Here is a 26,095-nt window from a genome sequence, read left to right on the forward strand (position 1 = left end):
TCATCTTCCACTTCAGCCTTCATTGTGACTAACTGGTACATTTTATTCATTTTCCTTTTTTTTCAGGAGCCTTTCTTTCTTCCATTTTATCACCCTGATCCTGTGCTGTGGACAGTGGTGCCTGATCTAAGTTCCAACTATTGAGGTTCGGATTCAAGTAATCCAATCAACATGAATCCTTCCATAAGTTGTATCCATCTTCTTGATGCACAATGGCCAGTTCAGGATTGATTCTTGTCTAGTATGCAGGAATTTGTGCACCTCTTAATCCCAAATTCTTGAGTTAAAGGTGAAGAAGGTTTGATCCTCATCCTTTCTCACATGGATGTTGGTATCTTATAGAAGAGGTTTTGGAAGTAGTTGACTTGCTGAATATGATCTGGAAGTGCTTCTGTTTTTCCTTTGCACTGGTCTCTCCTACTTCTCAGTGTGGGCTACTAATTAATCTTGTTGCAGAGGTAAGTACTATATCAGAAGTTATAATTTTCCTATGCTGAAAACATATTTCCAACAAATACTTCTCTCCTCCATTCTTCCCACTTCTCCAGTACTCGCATCTTCTACCAAACTTTGAAGTGAAGGAGTGTAGAGGGAGTCGTTATAAAATGTTATGCTACTATTTGTAATTACATGATGTGTGATAATTTGCATGAAAGACGTGTAATATGCTAATTCTAATGGGGGGGGAGTACAAGGCTTGGTGCATGTCTAATGAAGGAGTTCACTTACAGAGGGCTATACTAAATGAGAATAGCTAATTTTGTGAGTGAAAGTAAACTGCTATCAAAAATATATTTTCAGTGTAGAAAAATTATTGTCTTTGCTATTAGTCAATTTTCTATTTCCAGTGAAAATAAATCTGGCTAATTTTTTTTTTCATCCTTATTTTACAGTGAAGCATTTCATTCTTCTGCTGACAATACTGATAATATTGCCAATACCAATAATGGGCAGTGTCTTCACAAAAAAGATACAGACTAAAATATACCAATATCTTTCACACTAAAAGCTCTTGTTACAGTAAAATCAAATGAGAGGCAATGAAACTTTGTAGAATGGACAGCAACTGCCTCTTGTGGAGACACAAGTGTAGAGGACAATGTTTCAAAAGTCTTTCGCCTTTCAACATGAAAACCTTTCAGTCTATCAAAGAATACCAAATGAGTCTTTTTTTTTTAAAGTATATAGCATAAAACTTTTGAAAACAATTCCTTATAATTTTTGGAGGAAACTGAATAGTCTTGACAAACAAAAATCTCAAAGTTCATGCTCATTTACAATCCTGCACTTAAAGAATAATAGATATTCACTGAACTCATTCACAGACATTGAAACATATTAATTACATAACTTAAAATGATGCCTTCATGAATAGAAAACTATGATGTTTCTGGTGATATGCTATGAGGGTTGGTAGAAGTAATGCTTCATTGTTTTACTATATTGTGGTTGTATTTAATACAAAATTGTTTTTTATGTTTTAGTTTCAGTAAATAAAATTTCTAAATTGGCAACTTTCATGATTTATTTGGAGCATAACATAAAGTTTTTTGAAGATTTCAAAACTTTTTGTGAGATAATTGATTTCTAAATATGCTTCTTATTAAATACATATTTTCCTTTTTACAGTGATCCTAATGCAGTTGTTAGGCCAAAAATTCCCATATCAGTATGCTTGGAAAACTTTGCTGCTCCAGAAACTCTTGAAGATTTTTTTAGCACAGCAATAAATGCAAAATCCACAGCTCTGAAGTAAGTAGTTATATATATAATGTAAATACTAGTATTATATGATTTCTTAAAATGATGGGACTTGGTATACAGTGTTTGTTTTGATCCATCATGTAGAGAAACCAAGCGTGTGTGAATTGTCAAAATATGCATTCAGATTTTTTTCTTATCAGAGAGAGCTCAGGTCACTTTACTGTAAACAACCAGAAATTTAAAACTTAAATTAAGAAAAATAACTTTAATTTTCAGTGATGACGAGAAAACTCACTTGTAGAGAAAAATATAAATGTAAAAACGGCTGAACCTGACGATGACCGAAGAAGGTCAAAATGTTGTTTGCTCCTCTACATAAACAATTTTCTCAACCCAAACCAGCTGTTTTTACTTGTATATAATTCTAATTCTGTTTTATTTTTTACTCAAGAGTATAGCAGAACTGAAATTGTAGTTGTATAAAACTCATCTGAATTTCATAAAAATTCAAATTTTGATAAGCTTAACGTTTATTTATGTTTCTTTAGTTTCTGTTTGCCTAAATGTGAATTTATTATTTGAAATCACATTTTATTGGCCAGAGAGATAATGAAAACTTTGATTGCTTTTTAGCTTTGAAAAGATATATGGATTCAAAGCAGTACTTGATAGAAAGGGGAGATGCTAAATTTAATGCTATACAATCTAAATTCAAGTAGTGATGTATTAGTTAGACTTTCAAAAATGGTGACTTGGATGTGGCAAAAGCAACATCAAGACAGGTTTGACTTAATTAACTTGAGGATTGTGAATTTTGTTATAGTTGTGGATGTTATTGTTTTCATTCCTGGAAATATTTTTCTATTATGTCTGTTTTGAAAATCAACAGGAATATTCTTTTGCCTCATGACATAAACTAAGGATATTGGGGATCAGTAAATATGATAATCCAAGGATTACAGCAACAAACTGTCAGTTGATCTAAGTATTTCCTTTATTCAATATATTGTTGAGCATATTGCATTTAAACAAAACGTACAACTGCATTAATTTACTTAATGGTAATTATGTAAGTGCTACATAAAAATTTACCTTAATCAACAGTATGTGTCTGAGAATGTGGTTAGATTTTTTCTGATATTTATGCACAAATGTGAAATTACAGGTAGGTCACATAATATTTAAGAAAATATAAAATGTGAAAATCATTATTTTCAACTTCCTGAAGATGAAGTATGACACATCAAAACACATTAAAGTTATTGTTTTGAAATAATTTTAATTGTGCATTGATTTTAATGTTCTATATTTAGTTATTGTTGAGCAGCTCTTAACATGGCTGGAATGCTCAATAATTACTTTTTGTGGTTGTTAGTATATCTAATTCATAGATTTGACTCAAATTGAAACCAAGAGTGCAACACAATTAGCATTTATAAATTCCATGAAATAATTTAATTGCTTGGTTGGTTGGCATTTATTGCTGCAAAGCAACTGTGATCTGCACCAAACAACTGGTAAAAAAAATTAAAAATAAAGGTTAATTTATTAAAATATGTAAAAAGTGATCACATTAAAACAAAACAGAGGCCCATTTCACAATTATGTACCCATAGTAAAAATATATCTAAAATGGTGCCATTGCTTATGGTTGTAACAATGGCAGGATAGTAAAATGTGGGCTATTGTGACTAGAATGTCACACACACCAAACATTAGTGCATTAGTCCCAGATAAAAGAAAACAATGAGTTAAAAAAAATTGTGACCATTGTGTAGCCTAGCTAGGACAACTTTCTCCTTCCAATTCGTATGGAAGCAAGACGTCCAAAGAACAACAGAAGTTTTGATCTGGAAAAGCTTGTTACCATGTTGCTCACTCCAAATTGAATGCTAACTGGTGCATAGCCAATCCTTGAATACAGTACCATAGTCCATGTATAGTACATGCATGACCATGAAAGCACCAGAGAAGATGTACTCAGCTGTCAGCAAACTCATTCCCACGAATACCGATGCGGCCCGATACCAAGACGAACTGGATAGAAATGGGTCAGCTGGTTTTGAATATCAAGAAGAACAGGGTGGGAACTAAGGTGAAACAAATCCAGGGTGAGGACAGAGCTACGTGTGTCAGTATAAATAATACAATATGTGTACTGCATAGCTTTCATGTGATCCAGGGTAAGAGAAGTGGCATACAATTTGGCAGTGAACACAAAAACTACATCAGGGATCCTGTGTGCAAACCATGGCAGAGACCATGTAGTCGCATGATTTTGAACCATCCATATAAATGAAAAGAAAAGGGTGATTCAAAAGATGTTTGGCAAATAGAAACAGTACTTAAAATTGGTAATATCCTCCTTCCTCAGATGACTTAAAAAGGTCACACTTGGGGATAATAATAAGCCATGGTGGGATGGGCTGACCAGTAGAGACAGCAGCATCTTCCAAGGACAGACTCAGTTAAACTAGCTGTGCCTGGATATGAAGGCCACAAGGAACAATGGCAATCTATCTATTCTGATAAAGCATGGATTACTGAGGAAGGAAGACACAATGCCAGGTGGGATGCTGTGGTATGGATCAAAGTTTCGAAGTAAAGAGAAGAGAAAGTTGAAACAATGAAGGTATAGAGGAGGTTCATGAGACCCAATGTGCAAACTCTGGACTGGAGAAGTGCAGAAAGTCCCCATATAGAGTCAAAGCCTTAGGTGGTGAACAAGTTAAATATCTTCAAAGCCGAGGTTTAGGCAGCACCGTAGACCCACAGTCCAGTTTTGATCAAGTGAAAATACAATAGATATTTAGCATAGAACATTGATCCACTCCTCAAGAGGTAGAAGAGAGGACATGGAAGATGTTCAGTGCTCTAGTACACTTGATGCATAACTGCTTGATGTGAGGAATGAAAGTCAGCGTACAGTGAAATATAAACGCCAAGAACTCTGCCTCAGGGACCACAAGAAACACAACTTCACTAAGATGGAGCTCAGAAATGGGGTGAATACCCTGCTGGTAGCAAAAGTGCATGCAAACAGTTTTAGAAAGAGAAAAGGTAAAACTGTTTGCTGTGGTCTACTTCAGTTAATGATTGATAGCTGCTACTCAATAAACCTCATGCTCGATGACTGACACGAGATGTAGAAGTCGTTAATATAGAGTTTGTTTACAACTGTAGGAAGAAGTTGTGCAGTGATGGCATTAATCTTTATAATGGAAAGTATGACACTCAAGACACAGCCTTGATGGACTCCAAATTCTTGTGTGAAAGAATAGGAAAGTGTCAAACACACAAGAACTTGGAATCACTGGTCCATTAAAAAAAATTTGATAAAAATGAGCAAATGACCGTTCAACCCAAATGAGTGGTGGTCTAGCAAGATGCCATACCTCCACCTAGTATCATAAGTCTTCTCAAGGTAATTAAATACAGAAACAAGATGTCACTTGAGAAGGCTTTACTGATTGATGTTTCAAGTCAAATAACGTGCTCCATGGTGGAGTTTGTTGTTGGAACTGTCCTGAAAAGCAATACAGCTTAAAAGTGTGGAATACCTACAGAAAATATCCCAGGCCTGTTTTTTGAGCCTTTTGTGTCATATGACAGACAAGATTCCACCATGGACGAAGATACCGTGGAAAGCGTTGGGGTTTTAGGAATACGTCAAGTAGCTGTCTGGACAAAACAGTTGTTACTACTTCCACATAGTCGTCTATCGATGGATTACAGACGACAACAGGATCAAATTCTGAGAGAGCAGTGAAAAGGGGCCAATTGGTTTGGTTCACTTTCCACAAAGGCATGCAAGTTGGGTGGCATCAACCACAGCTAGTCTCTTTTAAAATGATAGGAAAATGATCACTGATTCTTGGGACATTGTCACCCCTCCAAGAAAACTAGGAAGAAAGGGAAAGAGAGCAGATAGAGAGATCAGTAGCAGTAAAAGACTGACTAGATACATGAAAACAAGTATAAGAACCACTATTGAAGAGAGAGAGAGAGAGATTGTGATCTGAGAGCATACATCGAATGACCCCTCCAATCAAAATTAGCACTTCCCCAGAGGGGATTACATCCATTAAATTCCCCCAGGATTAAAAAAGATTTCTTCAGGAGACAGATGGAGAGAACAAAAAGTGATGGTATAACCCAAGGATATATGGATGGCTACAGTCTCCAAGGGTGTACATAGTGGCAAACACCGAGTGGGTACATGCTGATTAACCAACAGTGCCACCCCTCCATGCACTTTTCCTACACACAAGCTGTCATTTCTGTACAAAAAAACTGCCTAAGTGTAACTACTTTGGAAGGTTTCAGAAACATTTCCTGCAAGGAGAGACACACACAGGATGATAAATATTGGTAAAATCCTTAATGTCGTTTATATTCGAACAAAAACCTTGACAGTTCCACTGTATCAAAGTGGTCATTTTTAGTTAGGTGGAGAAGAATTGAGTTGAGAGCCTTTCTGTTTTGAACAATGATTTATTGGAAGGAGATTTGTCAACCTCCATGAAACCCAGTGTCTAGTGGGTGGGTTTCTGTCAGTGGATGAAGATTCTAGTGACCAAGGACATGAACTGACAATCATTTTGCATCTTGGGGCTGGAGAAGAAGATGGACCTGAGGAAACATCTGAACCTACTTTTCCTTTTCAAAATAGTGTCTTTACATTGCACATTGCTAATTTTAATTTTGTTTCCAATGTGGGCAGTAATTTGATGACAGTCTATCACCTGTTGTGCATGGGGCTCCTACCAAACAAGATGTTTTTGCTGTTGAAACCATTCTTCATGCTGTTGTATCTGTCATTTAAGAAATATTGGATCATGATGTTCATGGCAGGTACAAGAGTGATTTGCTATTGCCTTCCATTTGGATTTATTTAAGATTTATTTCTTTTGCCTTTTATTAAAAAAGCTTTATCCACAAGACAATAGGGGGGCTTCACCATCTTTTTCAACCATGAAATCTTCAAGGTAACCTAGGATGGTTTTCATTATTATCATAGTGGCCTGATGCGATAAACTCTTACTACCATATTTCATTCAAACCCAGAAACTCTGTACATACATACCAAAATTTGCATGTAAGGCAGGTGTACATTGAGGTATTATTCCAGGGTATTCAGGGTTGAAATAGTATTTATAAATAATAATAATAAATGTACATGTAAAGGTTAACTAAACATATATTGTATTTTATTTTTCAAATATTTAATGAACTGCTCAGTGAAACTACATCAAACTACAATAACTATAGAATTGAATGATACTACTCAGTATTTCTTTGGTACAGTAAACTCTCGTTGTAACGAAGTCGTAGGGACCAAAGAGAATTGTTCGTTACAAAAGAAGTTCGTTAAAAAGGATTTTTTTTTTGTTCACTAGCCAAGTCTGGTAATGGTAGGCCCTATAACTGACGGCTGTTGCAGTACTGGTAATTGGATTAAAGACTCAGAAGTCACACGTGTGTAAACACTTAAAATACATTTAATGAAATTCCAAAGGACAATTAACAGCACTTGTAAAAAAAAAAAAAAAATGTAAAAGAAAATAACATTCATAATATAGACATATGTAATTATAATGTACAGGATACAAACACCAGCAAGAACGTCTAACTGGAGTCACTTGAAATATTGCACAATGCTTTTTTGCGAACTGCTGTCCCTCTGGCACTTGGTCACAAAACGCTCCATCATGTTTAATTGAGAGATAAACTGTCCTGCGTTAGCCTGGTCTTCAAGATATCTCTGAAGTTGCAGGCACATCTCACGAGCTGTAGAATGTGTTGGGATGGGGGGTTCCTCATTGTCGTCATCTTCACTTTCACTGTCATTTTCTGGTGTCTGTTTATTTTGCACCATGGCCACAATATCACTGTCTGTCAGCGGCTAGTGATCAGATCATTATCAGCAGTCTGGTAGTCCTCTGCTGTGCCATCCACCGTAAACCCAGTGTCATTCAGCCGTTTCAAGAGCTGGGCCAATGGTATGTCATCCTCGGGGTCCTCACTGTTTTCTGCTGGCTCTGGAATGAGAATCCACAAGTTCTGAAGCAGTTGGCTATGGTTGATTGCTTTACCAATGACCAGGCAGAGCGTAGCAGTCGCATGGCTTCAAGCACAGTCACAGTGAAAACACTTTTATTGTCTATTGAATCAATAAGACGCTGTAGCAATAGGGTGCGGTAATGATGTTTTAGATTGGCGATGATGCCTTGGTCCATGGGCTGTGTCTTGTTTGTGGTATTGGGAGGCAGGAACACCAGCTTGATGGCCTTAAGTCCAGTGGGGCTGGAGTGGGCGGGGCAGTTGTCAATTATCATAAGGACCTTTCTTTTCTGCAGCACAAACTTTCGGCCAAGTTTTCTCAGCCACTCGGTGAATAGATCTGATGTCATCCAAGCTCGCTTGTTGGCTTTGTATGGTGTTGGCAGGGTTTTGACGTCTTTGAAGCAACACGGTTTTGCTGCCTTTCCTTTAAAAAAAAAAAAAAAAAAAAGAAAGAAAATGTACATGGTTAATGTCTTGAAATTAAAAATGAAACATTTACATGTCAATAATATGAAGAAAATCATAAAATAACAACTTCTATAGAAAACACAGGAAAATATTTTTACCTGCTTTTGACACTCACCTATGACAAGTAAAGGAAGCTTCTCGGTGCCGTCCATATTGGCGATACCAAAACAGACAGCCGCTCCTTCGCTTGCTTCCTGCCGTGACAGGAGTCTCCCTTGATAACAAGAGACTTGTCTGGCAGAAGTTTAAAGAATAAGCCAGACTCATCTGCGTTGAAGACATCCCATGGGCTGTAGTTTTCTAGCAGGCGTGGCAGTGTTGTTGATGTCCACTGGTTTGTTTGCTCTGGTTCTACACTACCAGACTTACCACAGATCGTATTTGAAATTGAATGTCGTGTTCTTTTTTTGAATCGGGTTAACCACCCATCACTCATGCAAAAGTCAGTGATTCCCATTTGATTAGCAAGTTTTTTTGCCTTTGCTTGCATAACAGGCCCAGAGATAGGAACATTCTCTGATCTAGCATTTTTGAACCACAGAAGCAATGCCGCTTCTAGGTCAGAATGTTTTGCAGTTTGCATGCGTTTTCTATTGGGACAAAAGTTGTCTCGAAAAGACAATATGGCCTCTTTATTTTTCAACCATGCTGACAAAGTGTTCAGAGGCACATCAAATGCTTTTGCTATTTCTGTTTTGTTTTAACTTTTTTTTCAACTTCTTCTATTGCTGCAATTTTAGTTTCTATCGATACAAGCTTGCGCTTCGCCATGATCAATGATTAATGATCTGTTTAATTTGACTGTGATTAGCCTTTTATAGGCTACAGCATACAGGCTGCCCAGGCATAATCTACTCAAGCCATAATCTGAAAATTTTATATCTAAGCTAATTTTGCTGGGAGGGTGGGTGAGTTGGGGCGGCAGGGGTTTAATGTGTTATTGACCATAATTGTTGTAAAAACATTGCTAGGCTAATCTACTACCCCATCTGCAGTCCGCTATTTCTCAAGTATAAGATTTTGATGGTGGCACCACACATTGTTGCGCGGAGACTGACTAATTGCACTTGCTAGCGGCGTAGCGGGTGGTCAGCAGCCGGCAGCGGGGACAATTAATTTAGGGAAGAAGAGAAAAATAAATATCTTCGTACCTGGTTCGATACAAAGGATGTAATATTGATGCTTTTCACACCCTAGGAACTATAATTATACATCGTTACAAGCCGACACTTCGATACATGCAGTTCGGTTCAAGGGGCTTTTGTTACTATGTATTTATATGGACAGTTGGCCGGACCAGTCAACAACTTCGATACAAGTGATATATTCGGTTGGACAGTTGGCCGGACCAATCAACAACTTCGATACAAGCGATATATTCGGTTCTAACTACTTCGAAACAATGATAGTTTACTGTATTTAATATTTACTGTAATTTAACCTTCGCTAATCATTATTTTGATGTAAAGTTCTAATTTTGCTCGGTTAAATTTCTCAATGTGAGCTCAGTAAACGTGACTGACCACATGACATTTTTGTACTCATTCGAATTATTTATACATATGATTCTACTAATTTTCAATTGTGTGTATATCCTTATGAAAGTTAGCATAGTTGTACATTTTACGTTGACCAACCTCAACAACCAAAAGAAAATTCAAAATAAATCTAAACTATCCTTTTTTGTGTTTTTTTTTCTAGAATGACTTAAAATGTAACATGAAACTACATTTGTTTATTTAAAACTGGTAACAATATACTTATTTTTATGATTATATTTTATTGTGTTTATTGCCCTTTGAACCGTGTCTAATTACTATTCATACCGCTAGAAGTTGTACATCACTGGAAACGTGCAGCTTAGGATACACTATCCAATTATTTTACACAATAGCTACTCCAATCTGCTCACATGTGTGCCTTGTTAAATATTTTTTTATTATATTATTATTTTAGTTATTTTACCTAATCTAACTGTAACTAACTTAGAGATGCTTATTTGTACATTTTAGATAATTTACAATAATTAATATAAAGAATACACATGAAAAACAACAAATGAAGTACTCACCTTAGCCTTTTTTTTTTTCTTCTGACAACTGTTGATGGCACTCAAGCCTACTTTTTCATGTTAGTGAACTAAATAATTTTTTATTTAATGAAATAATGTACCAAAGGACATTGAATAATAACATGCAAGAAGCAGATAATATATCTTGTAATTATCATAATTTTTCTGGCTTTATAACTATGTGACAAGAGGCATTACAAATTCATCCAAACCAGTCTTTGTTTCCTATTAGAATAAAGCTTAAATTGGCAGTGAAATAGGCTGATTTCTGTACAGAAAACAATGTTATTTGATATGTTGTTTGATATATTTGATAAAATAAAACTGTGGCTTTCTATTGGTTATAAATAAAAAAGTGTTAAATGTAACAGAGAACAACTGAAAAAAACGTCTCAAGTTTGCGTGGGAAGAATGGTCTGATTTTTTATTTGATAGCTGTGTAACCAAACAAGATTGAGGGCTATGAAAATTATGCTTTGAGTGAATGATGATAAATTTACATTAAATTTTTACATACTGGAGAGGATAGTAAATGAATTAGAGAAGGGGAAATTCCTAGAGAAAGTCGTGTCATACAAGGAGAGATTCAGGAAGTTTTCAATATTGGCTTATAAAATTAAGAACGTAAACTTGTATACTATTAAACTAGTGATTATTAGCTACAATATTATGCTATAGTAAGTGTTATAGTGTGGAAAAAGTAGTTTAATTTCAGTTTGAATGTATGTCACAAAATACCTTGTGACATGTACAGTAAAAATATTATATATATACTTGAGTTGAATGGAAATGTTAAAATGTTTTAAAAAATAATTGAATGTGTAGTAAATACAGTAATAATTAGAAAACCTAATATTTAAAATTTAAGTGAAATACTTTTCAGCAAATGTTTATCTTGTCCCTGATTTTATATTTTTGAATTACATATTTTTATTGTCTTATAATTTAAATAAGTCGTGTCAGATAGGATGCAGAAAAACTGTATCAGCCTTTTTCTCTTTTTTTAGTATAAAATGACATAACCACTCATAACAGATAGAGTTTGAGACTGATCAACTGTGTGAACTATGGACAAAGTTCACATTAACCATCAAACCACTTTTACTTTCAGTGCTACATTGTTGTTTCACAGTATGTTCCAATGACTTCATTGTTATATTTCACAGGAAGTGTTTGTTCATAACTGTATTTATTTGGTGTGCTCAGTCTTCAGTTTCTCTAATGCTATTTTAATAATGTTGATATTTATTTCTTGATTACATTACCCTGTTCCAAAAATATGGCTGCCAGTAAAAAATTCATTTATAAGACATGTGCCTCATGAAATTACCATTTTTGTCAGACATATTTTGTTGTTTTTCATGTACACTAAAATATTTAGGCTGTTACATCATTCTTTAATGTATATAATATAAAAACATAGCCACAACTTGCACAGACTGGCTCCATGTTTTTGCAAAATAGATTTCCAAATTGTAGAATGAACTGGCATATGCATAATTGTGTGAAGTGTATATCAAAATTCAATATTTAAATGAAGATAGTAGTTCTAATGATGTTTTAAAATTAATTTAGTGTAAGCTGCAGAGAAATATGAAAAAAATGTTCCAACCTTTATTTTTGTGTAGCTCCAAGGAGTCTCGCCTGCATATAAAGCATTTGTCAATTTATTTTAGAATTTTCTGCCTGTCACAAGATATATTTATTAAGAAACAATGATTCCATTAAAATATAATTATTTGTCCTTTTTTATCAAGTTTAGAAGACTTGAGATAAAACCAGTTATTCCATGTGTCATCTTGTACAAGATTATTATAAGTACTGTTTATGTATTGTACATAACATACTTTTCACTGTATAATAAGTATGTATGCATATGAGAGTTCATATAATTTATGAATATTTGTTTCTAAAATTATGTTTAAACATTGTGCACAATAATGCATACATTTCAGATATAAGCAGTACATGTATATCTGTGTATATGAATTATTTCATAAGTTTACAAATTTTTTTTCTTTCTCATAGTGGAATTAATTAACCGCATGCATCTTAATAAAGAAATTATAAATGTACTTGCATCTAATTTTGGCCTCAAGAACAAAAGTGACAATGAATTATAAATAAGGCTTTTGTACAAGGTTTGTGGTGGCTAAGACTGGTCACTATAATGACAAGCCTGTTTTCCTCAATTTACTAATATCTTGCTTATTGATCTGTTGTAAAATCCATTCAGACACATGCTATTAAAAGTAAAAATCCATAAACAATGATTAAGGTAAGTTTGTGTTGTATATTGAGTGGACCCTTAATATATATGGGTTCTACTAGTAATAATTTTTATGAAGAAAATCTGGTATTATATATTCTGTAAATTGTTCTGAGGTGTCAATGATAAAAAACTATTTTCACAAGATAAGCTATTTTTGTAGTTTTGATTTTCTCATACTGATTGGTGAGATGGTTAAAAAGTGCTTCGACTCTGTTATGCTGTATGAGCCTTGTTGAAATATGTGCACCTTCTCTGTTACACATTGACCTTTTCATGACTGGTCACAAGTCAAAGGCCATGTCATTGCATTTGTTGAGTTGCATTCAAAATTTTATTTAACTACCATTTTATGAATTTATGTCAGTAAGTTTGGAATAAACTTGTAGATTACAATTTGAATTTTAGTACTATATATGAATTAATTTTTTAACTTAAAAATAAATATTAAAAGAACACATCTATATATAGATTTTAGTGTGTTTATCACATGGTATGTTCAATGCAGCACTATATATATATAATATAGTGGTTCAATGCAGCACTATAAATATAATATAGTGTTATGAGACTTAAACTACATAGACTAATCATTTTTATTTTTGTGTTATAAATAGTAGCCATTCTAACATGAATAAAAGCATAATTTACATTTCATAATTTTTTATGAATGTTATGATGTTGGTCAAGTGACAGACCCCACACTAAATATAAAGTCTTGCTGAAAACAAATGTTTGAAATGTATTTAAGGAAATTTTATAGATTACACAAATAATATTTGAGATTTTTGGGATGAAGAATAGTTTTTAAAGCATGAGATGAAATCACTGGTAAGAAGCAGACAATATTTTCACAAACAGATCTTTATTAAAAATATTTTATTACAATTTTTTTTTTTTTTTTGTACAAAATACTTGTAATCTGTAATAAAAGTGTACTAAGTTTTCTGAAGATACACTTGCTGTATCAAAAGTTGTGGTGCAAATCCTTAACATGTGAACTGTTTGTATATTAGATCAGGCCTGTAGAAAAAAGATTAATGTTAGTTTATTCTTAACAGTTATGTTTGTGTGTGTATAATCTTCATTGTTTTTTTTGCAAGGACTACTAGAATTAAAACCTTTCCTGATTACCTGATGATACAACTTAAAAAGTTCACCTTAGCTGATGATTGGGTTCCAAAGAAGTTAGGTAAGCATTCTCTATTAATAAATATTTTAGTTTTGTGAACTACTATTGTTATTATAGTGCTTTTTAGTTTAAAAGTTAACTTCTCTTTTTTTCTCTAGTTTAAAAGGTTGGAAGTTAGCACTACTAAAACAGGTTTTTAACGTTTAAATTTTGCCCCCAGAGCTAATCAGGTTAAATGGAGATCAGGCAACTTCTTGTCTGATTCTTTAGCAGTGATAGTAGCTGTTTTTTAATTATTACACCAAATTGTTCTTTTTGGCAACTCGGGTAGTAGATGCAGTATGATTTTTAATGTCCATTGGTCAACTCACCTTATAGGCACCAATCACATATTACTTGTGTGAGATTCTTGAAAGGTTATGGCCATATTTAAAACAGTGTTAGCACTTGGGAGAACAGATTTCAAGCATATTATATTATATTTTACATAGATTTGCATCTATATAAATTTTAAAGGGACTTATGTGGACTTTTTATATATATGATAACAGAATTAGTTTCAGTTGAACTTAAACATTCTTTTTATAGTGTTTTTGTAATTTTCTTCATCAGAACCCATAAAATTCTCAATTTTTATTACTGGTTAAAGGTTTGTGTCTTTTTATGTAGTTTTTTATTTTCTATGAACTCAAGTTTGTGTGCAGCTCTAAGGCTAAGTTTCATTTTCATTTGTGTGTCATTTGACTTTCATATGTAATTCAGTTAAGTAATTCTTTGAAATACCAGTGAAAAAATTATGTTTAAGTTGCTTAATAGGACAGTGGAGCACTGATTTGTATTTTAAATATTAATTACCATTGTTGTAATGAAATGTATTAATTTTTCAAAAACTAAAAAGAGGGTTAATTTTATTGTGCTACATTTTAACTTGGGGGTCTTTCTTTTATATGTCAGATACGTTACAGGAGGAAGAATACACGCTATCATGAGCATACTGTTCAATAAGTCTTCAAATTAAGTGTCTTTCATGAGTGTTGCTATGTTTTGCATAAGTATATTCCCAACATAAATCAGTACAAGCTTAGTTCTGCATAAAAACATGATGTCAGGAATGGGGTGTGACATGTCTGTAAAAGGTGACTATTCTTGTTTCAGGAAAAGAGTTTTGCTGATCAAAGTCAGTAGAGAGAGGAAGTGTAGGTGATAATGAGGGAGAAACTAGGTCAACACCCATGTTTTGTTTGAACTGTATTGGTCTCTAGAGTAGATACCCTTACTCTCTGTCTTTCCTGTCAGACCTTGGGTGTGTTAGTTAACAGTCAGGCTGTTGTGAAGAAAATGGATAAAAGGGCAGATAACTGCAGACCATTTGTGAGTTCACACTGACCTCAGAGGAAACCGAGACTATGGTCAACTTTCTGACCCAAATTTGTCCAAGTCAGTAGGTAGTAGGGATTGTGTTATGGGCTTAATACCTCTGAACACGGGTAGCTCAACCCTATGTTTTAGTTTTAGCCTTTCCCCTTGTTCAAATGAATAAACCAGGATGAAGTTTTATTTTGTATTGAAAGTAATACTGCTTTAACTTGCACTCTTCACCAAGTTCTTCTGACTAATTGAAATCCACTTGATCATGAATTTGTAATCATAACTTTACATGTTTAAATTAACTACTTATTTCTACTGACTATCTTCAATTACTTAACCAGGTAGTGATGTTTCTAGTATTCATTTTGTGGTTTTATTTTGTTTTATAATGTTTAGTTGTATGTGTAGTTGGGGCAAGTGATACTTGGGTAGAGTAAGTTAGTTTGATTTATTTAGCTCTAAGGACATTAATACAGTTTAATCTGGCCTTTTTTCTCTGTCTCTTTCTACCAAATTTAAACTTAATTTTATGAAAGTTTACAAAATTTTTCTTTTAATCTATAGTTGTCATGTTTGGAACATCATAATTCTCAGAAAGTTTCAAACTTTTCACTTTTCTCAGGGACTAATTGGCTGAAGTGAAGATTGGGTGCTATCTTCTCTTGCAAGAATAACTTTGTATTTTTTAATTATCATTATTAGTTATTTTTATTGGTAAATTAAATTCACTTTCAGCAACAGCTTGTCTAAGATCTTCCATGTCCATTGACTAGCTGATCTAACAGGCACCAATAACTATTTTCTTCTTTCATAAAGTCCAGAATTAATTGTTATATTCAAAACAGTCTTGAGATGTGAAAGAATGGGTTTTCAGTAGATTGTTTGCAGATTTTCTACAGATATGTCTAGAATGTTCAGCAGATTATTACACAGAGGTTCTGTTAGATTTTAAACAGGATTTTAACACAAGTTTTTCTATAGCATATTAGTTGAACTTACAGCAAGAACTCCAAAGCTTTTACACTAGAATTGTTTGTGTAACTTTGAATATGTATTATTTATTTTATCTTGTTCTAATGGAAATTAAAATTCTACTGTAAGCTTTCCTTAGTTTTGCTTAAGGTGTCAGTACTCCCACATAAGGTTTTTGTCAGTGAATTAGGGTTTCTTATTATCATTGTACACAAACAGGCTCTGAAATTATGATTATATTTTCTCTGTTTCTTATTTATTGAAAGTAATTTTATTGTTAATGAAACTCAAGGTAACAATTTAGATTTTACCACTTTGAGTATACCATTACTTTATTTAGGTGGACTGAAATTAGGAAAATGCTACTTATTGTTGTTTTTTCTTTTGTTCTTTGATTCTATTTCACAATTTAGTTTGCAGTGATGCGAGCACATGGCTATCTTGAGCTTTTTAGTTCTAATAAAAACTGCTAGCTACTATTTATTCTACACTTTTCATTTAAAGTACATGGGAATATCATAACTTTCTTGTATTCTGGTAATGTATGGCATTGTATTGTGTTATTTGTGTATTGTTTACGTTAGAGACAATACATTTTCTTCCTGTGTGAAATCTGTCTAATTTTTCAGGCCTGGACTTCTCTGCCTTTCCAAAATTCTCAAGCTACCCTACCAAATTTCATAGATTTTTTGAAAATTTTTGTTTAGTGTTTCTTACAATTAGACATACATTTGAACAATATAGTGAACATGTGTGTTTTGAAAATGACAAAATCTGCTGCAATTACTGAGGGAAAGCAGGGAAAACTGAGTCATATCACATTAGTGCCAGTTAGCTTTGTCACAATCCAATTATTAAACAAAAGTCTGAGTAAATAGTCCAAGGCAATGTCTGTTACACAAAATAACCAATAGTTTCCTTTACTTATCCATATCTAACTTGCACAACATACATAACTGAAATAAAACGTTAGTATTATATTTTATTACCATTAAATATTTTAATAAAAATAGCTTTGTCAGGATGCTTGTCAACTGCAGCAGCTTTTCTCATTCTCAATGAATGTCAAGGTTTCCAAAACTGATTTGAACATTTAATTAATTTCATGTACAGGCAGTTGTGCTTTTGACTACTGGTTTTGGCATGACTAATTTGATTTGGTCTTTCCTGGCTGTTGCCTTATTTTGAACTCTAGATTTTAGAAACTTATTTGTTATGATTGATGATGTTGTCTTTTAAGAATTCTACCTCACAGTCACCATCTTCATCAAATTCTGATAGCACTTTGCCCACATAATAAACTGGTTTACCACTTTTCTATGATTCCATTTCATCCAACACATAGCTGTGAATCTTAATGTTGTTATAATGAACATTTATTAACTGTAAGCTTGCTGTTTGTTCTGTATACGTATCACTGTTATCTAGTGTATTATCACTATCCACAAAAGGGGTATTGTCTTTGTCATCATCAGAGGATGAACTGTCTTTCCTTGGCTTTATTGTCAACTATCTCCTAAGGTTCATAGACGAGCATTGTCTTTCTTTTTTTGCTGCTCTAGACTGAAATTCATCTTTCATACATTTCATTTCTGGTATTGGTGAAACTATAATTATCTTTCCAATTTTGTGTCCCCAGTTTGATAAAGAAGTACTCTGAACAACCTGCAAAATTTCCCAATACGTGAAATACTACTGAAACAGTTTTGGATTTTTATTTGTGAAATATAGTTCAAACTGTTAAATAAATAGCAACAAATTACTTTTGGCAATTCCCATAGTTGTTCAGATGTAATGAATGCAGCAGAGCCTGAAGGGGGGATCTGACTGTATAAATGATGGCATTTGTTCATGTACTTCATCATTGTAAGGATCTGCACAGCTGGAACTTGGGTCTGACCATGCAGATGAGAAGGCTTGTGTATGAACTTCATCACTGTTGGGATCAAGTAGATCTATTTCACTGGGACCTGGTAATAACTGATCATCACATTCATTGGTAAAAATATAACAGCAGCTGTCACAAATGGACCTGGTTCTGCCACATATGGACCTGGTTCTGCCACATATTGAGTAAAGTTACTGGAACACTGATCAGTATTAAATGATGTGAGGAAATCATCATGAGAAAAGACATGCCTCTCATATAGTCAAATCCCAGAAGCTTTGAAGCTACCAGTAATATTGGCTGGAGTAGCAGCTTTTATCCATGCAGCACCAATTGGCTGTTCCATTTGATATATTGTAATGCATTTGCTAGGGTTTCTTGTCATCCAGCTACTTGCATAAGCATTAAAATAGGTCTTCATCAGACCAATCTAGTGGCTGGATTTTATGACCTGTGTGTGTGTGTGTGTGTGTGTGTGAGAGAGAGAGAGAGAGAGAGATAATATGTACTCCATAGTCTTTTCCATACTCCAGAGCACCAACAGACAGATAGCTCTCATGAGTATTGTTGACTGCTTTGTGTAACAAAAGTTTACATGACCTTTATGAATAGGTCACTGTTCATCCAACCAGACTCAGACATCAATCCTAAGGGATCTTCAGGAGCTACAGTGAGGAAATTGTCTTTGAAGTTTGCTTGTTTGTTCTTGTTTTTTACAAGGGAATATCAAAACTGGGTGCTTTGGTGTTCCAGCTGCAGAGGCAATAACACAAACTGTCACAAATTCACCTCATTCATGCAACATCACTTGGCCCACTTGCTTCTGGCCTTTACTTCTTACAACCTTTGGAATCTTCTACACTGTAGTAAATCCAGATTCCTCCAAATTATCAACAATGTTCTTATTATATATGTTATTTTTTACAAAAGATTGAAGAACTCGTTTACTGCATGTCTGCTGAAAACAAGATCACACTTGAATGATGTTGCCTCAGGAGAACAGATTGAGAGAGTTGAACGTTGGTGCATAGAGCAAATAAACGAATACTTTCTGGCCATCTTTGTCTCATTCCAGTTTGTTGGTATTTTAAAGTTTTTTTCTTCAGATCTAGTTCATTAGCTAGTTATCTCACTTTGGTAGGAATAAGATGATGAAACAACTTTGATGCAGTTGTTAGGTATTCTGCAGTGTTCTTTCTTCATTTTAATTGAACACCTGACTTTGAATGTAATTAGGTTTTCATTGAAACAGTTATCTTAAACATACAATTACTACATTTCTTGAATAGATGACCTAGAGGCCCACACAGTCATGTTGTCTTTTTTAATTGGTCAATAAATCTGAGAATTAGAGCAGGTGTTTGTTATTCTTTCCCTCCCCTAAAAATAATTTTTTTGTAAAAGTATTATCAATCATCAGTGTAGAAGTTTCAAAAACATTTGATTTTATTCACCTTAATATGTGTATTTTGGAATTATTGTTAATAGACTATTTATGTAAATGTTTTTTGTTTGAATTTTATGTTACATAAACTTAATAGAATATAAACACTTCAGGATCATAAATAAATCAGTGCCAGTACATTTCACAATTAAAATTGTTCTCAATTTTGTATCTATTTTAAGTTGTTACAGAAATAACTCAGTTACACATTGTAACTTTATCCATAGAAATTATAAATGTATCTGTTTTTTACAATCTTAAACATTATGTTGTTTCCATGCTAAAATTAAAACCAGACTGCAGATGTTACTTTTTTCCATATTCCTCTTACTTTATCTGTTGCAGATTTCATATCTGTTTGTTTAAAAATAACATTTCAGAAGTATCTTTTGTCTGGTATAAGAAATTGCCAGTGAGACTTATTTTTTTAAGTGTTAGAAGTCATCAGCTTGGTTTGACACAATGAAAAATAAAAATCTATGTAAATTTCTCTTTATGTGCAGTGCAGAAAAAAAAACACTTAATATTACTCTGCTTAAACTCTCAATATCTTACAAAGCAATGGAACTAGTAGTCATAATGTTGGTGAAAAGTACTCCATTGTATAATTCAAATCAAAAGTAAAAATTTCTGATACTACCTTCTGTCCAATTGCGGTACTCAGTAGATAGATCTGAAATGTGTTTTTAAACATATTTGATTTGGAATTCAAAATTGATTTAATTAAAAGGAACATGAAAAACAGAAAAACATAAGACGAATTACCATGGTTATCAGCCCATGAAGAATGTAATGATGGATTTATGGTGGTAAGAATTGATTTTTCATAAAGACAACACTAATTTTGATAAAAAGAAAATAATATTTGAAAATTGTAATTCCAATACAGTATCTCACTTCACCTCACAAAAAGCTTTCCCTGCTTGTAACTGCCCTGGTCAGCACCAGCCTTGCTACTTGCATTTATTATTGCATAAAAACAACCCTCCACCAATAGGAATGTGACACTGTCCCTATTGTAACTAGCACCCTATTTAATCATCAACATATTAATCACTTTACAGTTGACAGTCCTACTTATTAAATGTTTTCGTTCATGGTTTATATTAACCTGTCAACATGTTTTTACTTTGAAATTATTCTCCAGTTAATTCATTATTTTGCATTTTCTTTCTGGTTTTTGTAGAGTTAAGGTTTATTTTTGTCTTCTCTTTCTTTTTATTTTGGGAGTTATGCACTTGCAGTTTCATGTGGTTACAACTATGACTGCTCTTACTGTGGCAGAAGTACTGACCACATACGAGATTCTCCTTCTGTGACTTGACAGCTCTGATTCATCAGGAGCTGACTAACTGAACATATTTTTAACACACTGAAACACTAGTAATAAGCATTCTTCATGTTCTTAAGAGTAAATAATAACTTGGGTCAATCTTGAGTTTCTAATTAGCAAAATTATCATCTACCTACAATACTATCATGATATAATAATGTTTATGTCTGTATTACATTTTACCTAGATATATCATTGGATGTACCAGACATTCTCGACTTGTCATTTCTACGAGGAAAAGGATTGCTGGAAGGAGAGGAAGAGCTACCGGACCCTAAACCCGATGAACCAGGTTTGCTGGGTTTTTTGTATTTTTTTCGGTGATAATTGCTTTTATATATTTGTTTCTTATGGATACAGATTGACATAAAAAGGGTGATTGTTTATGATGTCGGATATTGAAATGTGTACAATACATATAAGAAGCCCAATGTTTTTCTTAGTTACCAATTTTACACGCAAAATACTGTTAGTAAGCCACTTCTAACTTGCGTGTGATGTTTTTCTTTCATGAAACTGTAAGATATTTTCCACAAACATAGCAGAATTTGTTTGGATAATTTGTGGATTTTACTTGAATTGGAGGAAGGTAGCATTTTAAATGATTTTCTAAAAAGTATAAAAGAATTGATCTTTACAGAGTTAGAATTTAAAACATTTCAAAAATCAAAATTTTGTACAATTGTGTTACATCACAAGTATGATTCAAATAAAAAAGATTGGTTTTGACTGTGTGTATGGAATGAGGGTGAAGTGACCAAATGAGTGAGGAGCATCTGAGAGAGAGGTGTCTGACTCTGTTTATTTTGTGCTTAATTGAAGAAATCTACGAATGTTCTAGCAAATGGAGTATGTATCGGTTTTGTCATTCCCAGCTGGGCCAGATGAACTGGGAGTGAAGCAATTATATCAATGAAAAATAACACATATAAACAATTACTTGAAAGTTTAGATAATACAATACCCTCATTCACAATTACTTGAAAGTTTTGATAATACAATACCCTCATTCACAATTACTTGAAAGTTTAGATAATACAATACCCTCATTCACAATTACTTGAAAGTTTAGATAATACAATACCCTCATTCACAATTACTTGAAAGTTTAGATAATACAATACACTCATTCACAATTACTTGAAAGTTTAGATAATACAATACCCTCATTCACAATTACTTGAAAGTTTAGATAATACAATACCCTCATTCACAATTACTTGAAAGTTTAGATAATACAATACACTCATTCACAATTACTTGAAAGTTTAGATAATACAATACTCATTCACAATTATTTGAAAGTTCAGATAATACAATACACTCATTCACAATTACTTGAAAGTTTAGATAATACAATACACTCATTCACAATTACTTGAAAGTTTAGATAATACAATACACTCATTCACAATTACTTGAATGTTTAGATAATACAATACGCTCATTCACAATTACTTGAAAGTTTAGATAATACAATACACTCATTCACAATTACTTGAAAGTTTAGATAATACAATACACTCATTCACAATTACTTGAATGTTTAGATAATACAATACGCTCATTCTATGAAGTTATCAAACATGCCTTTTACTCGTTAACTTTTTCCAGTAATTTTAGTTTTACAACGTAAATCTATTGTACTAAGTTAATTACATAGTGATAATAAAATATTAAGATGATGGACAAATTCAGCATCCTCAAATTATCCCAAATCACTTTAGACTTCAGTTTCTTCTAATAACAGCCAATTATTTGTTAAATTTTTTATTGTATCTGTGACACAAACTCAAAATTTGCTAATTGAAAAAGTAATGTTTTGGTAATATGCATTTTTTTCACACCACATCAAATTTGATACTCAGGAAATTTCTGTCTGTTGTAAGTCATCATTATCTCGTTCCAAAATTCTCTAGCATATGATACAAAACATCTAAATTTAAATATCGAAAACATAACCCTAACACTGCCTTCTCCTTAAATTGTGATATCTGTTGAACAATTCCAAAAAATAAATAAGTTATTTATCTTAAAAATTCTTGACTTGCAAATGACTCTGTCATCGTTACTTTGTTTTATAGTTTTTTTTGGTTTTTTTTCTGTGGCTTTTGACCTCTTGTCTTTTTTCATTTGTCACTTGATCTCTTGTCTCTGGAGGGAGCTGTCTATTTCTCTCTGGGTAGATGGTTTAACATGGTCGCTAGTGACTCTGATCCTGGTATACTCTGAATGTGGTTTCGACAGGTAACTGAGACTCTCCAGTCTTTGCTGAAGCGAAGCAGTTGATCATTCTCCTGTTGATATGCCTCTAAAGCTGATCATGACTTTCATATTGGAATGCATATTCTTTCAAACTCTACGTTGCTGCCATCTAGATTAGCTGTCTTTATTACATGTGTGCCTGTCTTTTTTGCAGTTTGAAAAGTTGAATTTCTGGTGGTGTAATTGTTATATAGTGCATAGGGATTTCCTTGCCACAGATTGTGAAGATACTTGAAACTAGTCCAACCTCACATCTGTATATCCATGTGAAATCAGTTCCCATTATGCTATCTTTCTTGGTTTCAATTTCCTGTACATTAAATATTGTAGAGAAGTTTCCCATGGTGAGAGTTACTTCCAACTTTTTTCTTTCTGGAACAACATAACCATTTGCTGTTTGCATCAGTCCATCTTGCTTTACCAGGGGTAGTAATTTCTCATCTTCCATTACCAAATAAGGTCACACAATTGTAGTTGTAGAACCAATGTTCAACAAATTGCAGGACTTCCTATCAGTCAACCTGTTGAGTTTATAGCCTGATTTGTATAAGTAATACACGTCTTGTTTCTAAGGGGACAGATGGGGTAGTATCATCTTCAAGATACCACATCCTTGATTTAACATCAGAGACTGTGTTATCACGTTCTTTAACATGTTACCCATCTTTTTCACACTTGCAGCATTTTCCTTTTGTTAACTGACACATTGTTTGGCATATATAATTTAAATAGTTCCTTTTCAGTATCATAATTTGTAATACGGATAGAAATTAGTGGCGTTTTGCTACATTCATGCCAATTAAGTTTAATGTTGGCTTAGTAAAACTAGCAGTTTAGAGTTGCAATTAGTTACTGACAATTTTAGTATGCCAAACTTTTCAGCTATTGGAGTCACTTACTGGCCATATCTTGTTACAAGGTTTGACTAAAACTTCCAGTTCATTAAGTTGGTAAGGTTAATCTTGAATAAAAAATCTGCTTTAAATATAATAAAACTTATTTAAAAAAAAAACATTTCTGGCATTTAAACAGATGTTCTGGTGGATTCAAAGAAATTCTTATTAAAATTATCATCAAACAAGTAAGGCAGGTGTTCTGTTAGGCCTGCATATTTAAATACTGTAATTGTATAGAGGCAGGCTATTAGATTTCTGAGTCTGTTCTGCCTAGCTACCACAAAAATATATTTTAACTTCAAGTTATGTTACAAAAACTTCATCATCTTATCCTTTCAGCCAGCTGGTTTAGTAGTATTTGTTTTGAATACAATATCTCTTTCCTTCAAGACCAGAAGAGATAAGTTGTTCTAGGGCAGTTGCCCTTACGGTTGACCACAGACTATAGCCCTGTGTTTAGAGGTTTTGCATAGCTGCATAGCACCTACTAGTACTGTGTACTTATTTTTGTAAATAGGAAATATCTTTATAAAGTTGAAAAACATGACTAATGATTCATTGATTATCATGTTTTATCACAAAATTGATTGTGTATGAAATACAAAAACATGAAATATTTGAGTTTCTCAAGTATGGAGCTAACAGTCACTTTTGTGCTTGAGGCTAAAAGAAAAGTTTAAAGTACATAAATGTTAATTTTAGGTCTTTCAATATTGACTGTTGGGTTTGTGACCAAACTTAAGTAAACATCAATTTCCATTCTTTCACTCATAAAATGTTTTGTTGTCTTCATGAAATTTAGCAAGCTTTCTGTAAATGTTACAAGTCTTTTGTACACAAAAAATCAGAATTCTTAGTTATGTATTTGTGAATATGTGGTGATAGTGTGATGACTGCTGGAAGTGACTTTCATGTTAATATTAAATATATTTTTCTTCATTAAAAAATTGTCAAATTTCATTTGCATAATCTCCAAAACCTCCAAGATAAATGTTAAACTTTTTTCAATGAAACTTCATATTTTGTCTGTTATTTTTTCTATATGCATTCAGTCAATTTTACAGATTTCCTACACATTTTAAACAAAATATGAAATGTATTTAACCCACCTTTTTTATTTCTAGGATGTCTGTAGATTGTAACATGGAATTACAATTGTTTATCCTAAATATTTAAAACTTTACATTTTATACATTTTTTATAATTAGTTTTATTGTTTTGTTATCCTTTGACTTGTATCTAACTAATAATCTAACCATGCAAGTTGTAAATCACACATTGCTTGTGTTACTGTAATGAATAAATTTAATACATAAGCTGATTCTGTACATACCTTGTGAAGAATCATTACTGTTATCATTATGTTACCTAATCTAACCTAATAGGTTTTTAATTTTTACATTTGAGTTCTTTTTTATGTTGGTTGCTAATGACATTCAAGACTACTTTTTTATATTAATTGTACCAGTACACTAAATAATTTTTTACTTGCCTAAATAATGCATCTAAAATTGCAGAATAACATGCACAAAACAAATAATGTTCTGTAACTATTATAATCTATCTGACTTTATACTTCTTTATACAAAAGAATCATTAAATCTTACCTTACACTTGTGCTCTGTAGGCCACAAGAAGAACTTTAAAACTGAAGACAAAATAGACAGTGGTCTGTACAGAAAATAATATCATGTAACATGCCATTTGATAAAATAAAATTAGGCTTTCTGTTGGTTATTAGTAGTTTGTGTAAAAGAAACTGGCTGGTGAGCATAGCACATATGCCTGATTTTCTAGTTTATGATTGTCAATAAATATGATTGAAGGCTATAAAATTATGCTTTGTCCTGGTACTAACTATATTGTAATGAATAATTTATGCTGGATTCTTAACTTCTTAGAGATGTGGTAACTAAATTAGAGGGAACACTAATAGAACATGTTTCACAATTCTTGTACTAAGGGAGACTGAGGATTTTAAAAATATTTCCTTATAAAATCAAAAACTTAAAGTTTATATTACATTGTGAGTTTTAACATTATTATGGCTTGAAAACTATTTATTGATAAAGAAATATAAAATGTGCAGTTTTCTAATACAGTGTATTCATAATTGTGGGAATTTTATTCCATCTTTAGTCAAAATTTAACATTGTAGTTAGATCTTACATGTATAGAGTTACATAATTTTGAAATATGATTTTTTTTTTTATTGTTAC

General features: G+C 32.9%; 1 protein-coding gene and 1 long non-coding RNA gene across 2 annotated transcripts in view; both read left to right on the forward strand.

Moving 5' to 3' along the window:
- The first annotated feature begins 212 nt into the window (after positions 1–212).
- LOC143251544 (ubiquitin carboxyl-terminal hydrolase 5-like) overlaps positions 213–26,095 on the forward strand; it is a 31,102-nt gene continuing 5,219 nt past the window's right edge. Inside the window, exons 1-4 of the mRNA XM_076502815.1 lie at positions 213–241; positions 1,630–1,752; positions 13,682–13,770; positions 20,903–21,007. Of these exons, the coding sequence (XP_076358930.1) occupies positions 213–241; positions 1,630–1,752; positions 13,682–13,770; positions 20,903–21,007 (346 nt within the window). The remainder of the gene's footprint in view (positions 242–1,629; positions 1,753–13,681; positions 13,771–20,902; positions 21,008–26,095) is intronic.
- LOC143251931 (uncharacterized) lies at positions 1,773–10,616 on the forward strand. Its single transcript, XR_013028732.1, has 2 exons — positions 1,773–2,675; positions 10,071–10,616. It is a non-coding gene; the product is annotated as an uncharacterized LOC143251931 (long non-coding RNA).

The sequence above is a fragment of the Tachypleus tridentatus genome, chromosome 6 (genome assembly GCF_004210375.1).
Source record: "Tachypleus tridentatus isolate NWPU-2018 chromosome 6, ASM421037v1, whole genome shotgun sequence".
NCBI classification, from domain to species: domain Eukaryota; kingdom Metazoa; phylum Arthropoda; class Merostomata; order Xiphosura; family Limulidae; genus Tachypleus; species Tachypleus tridentatus.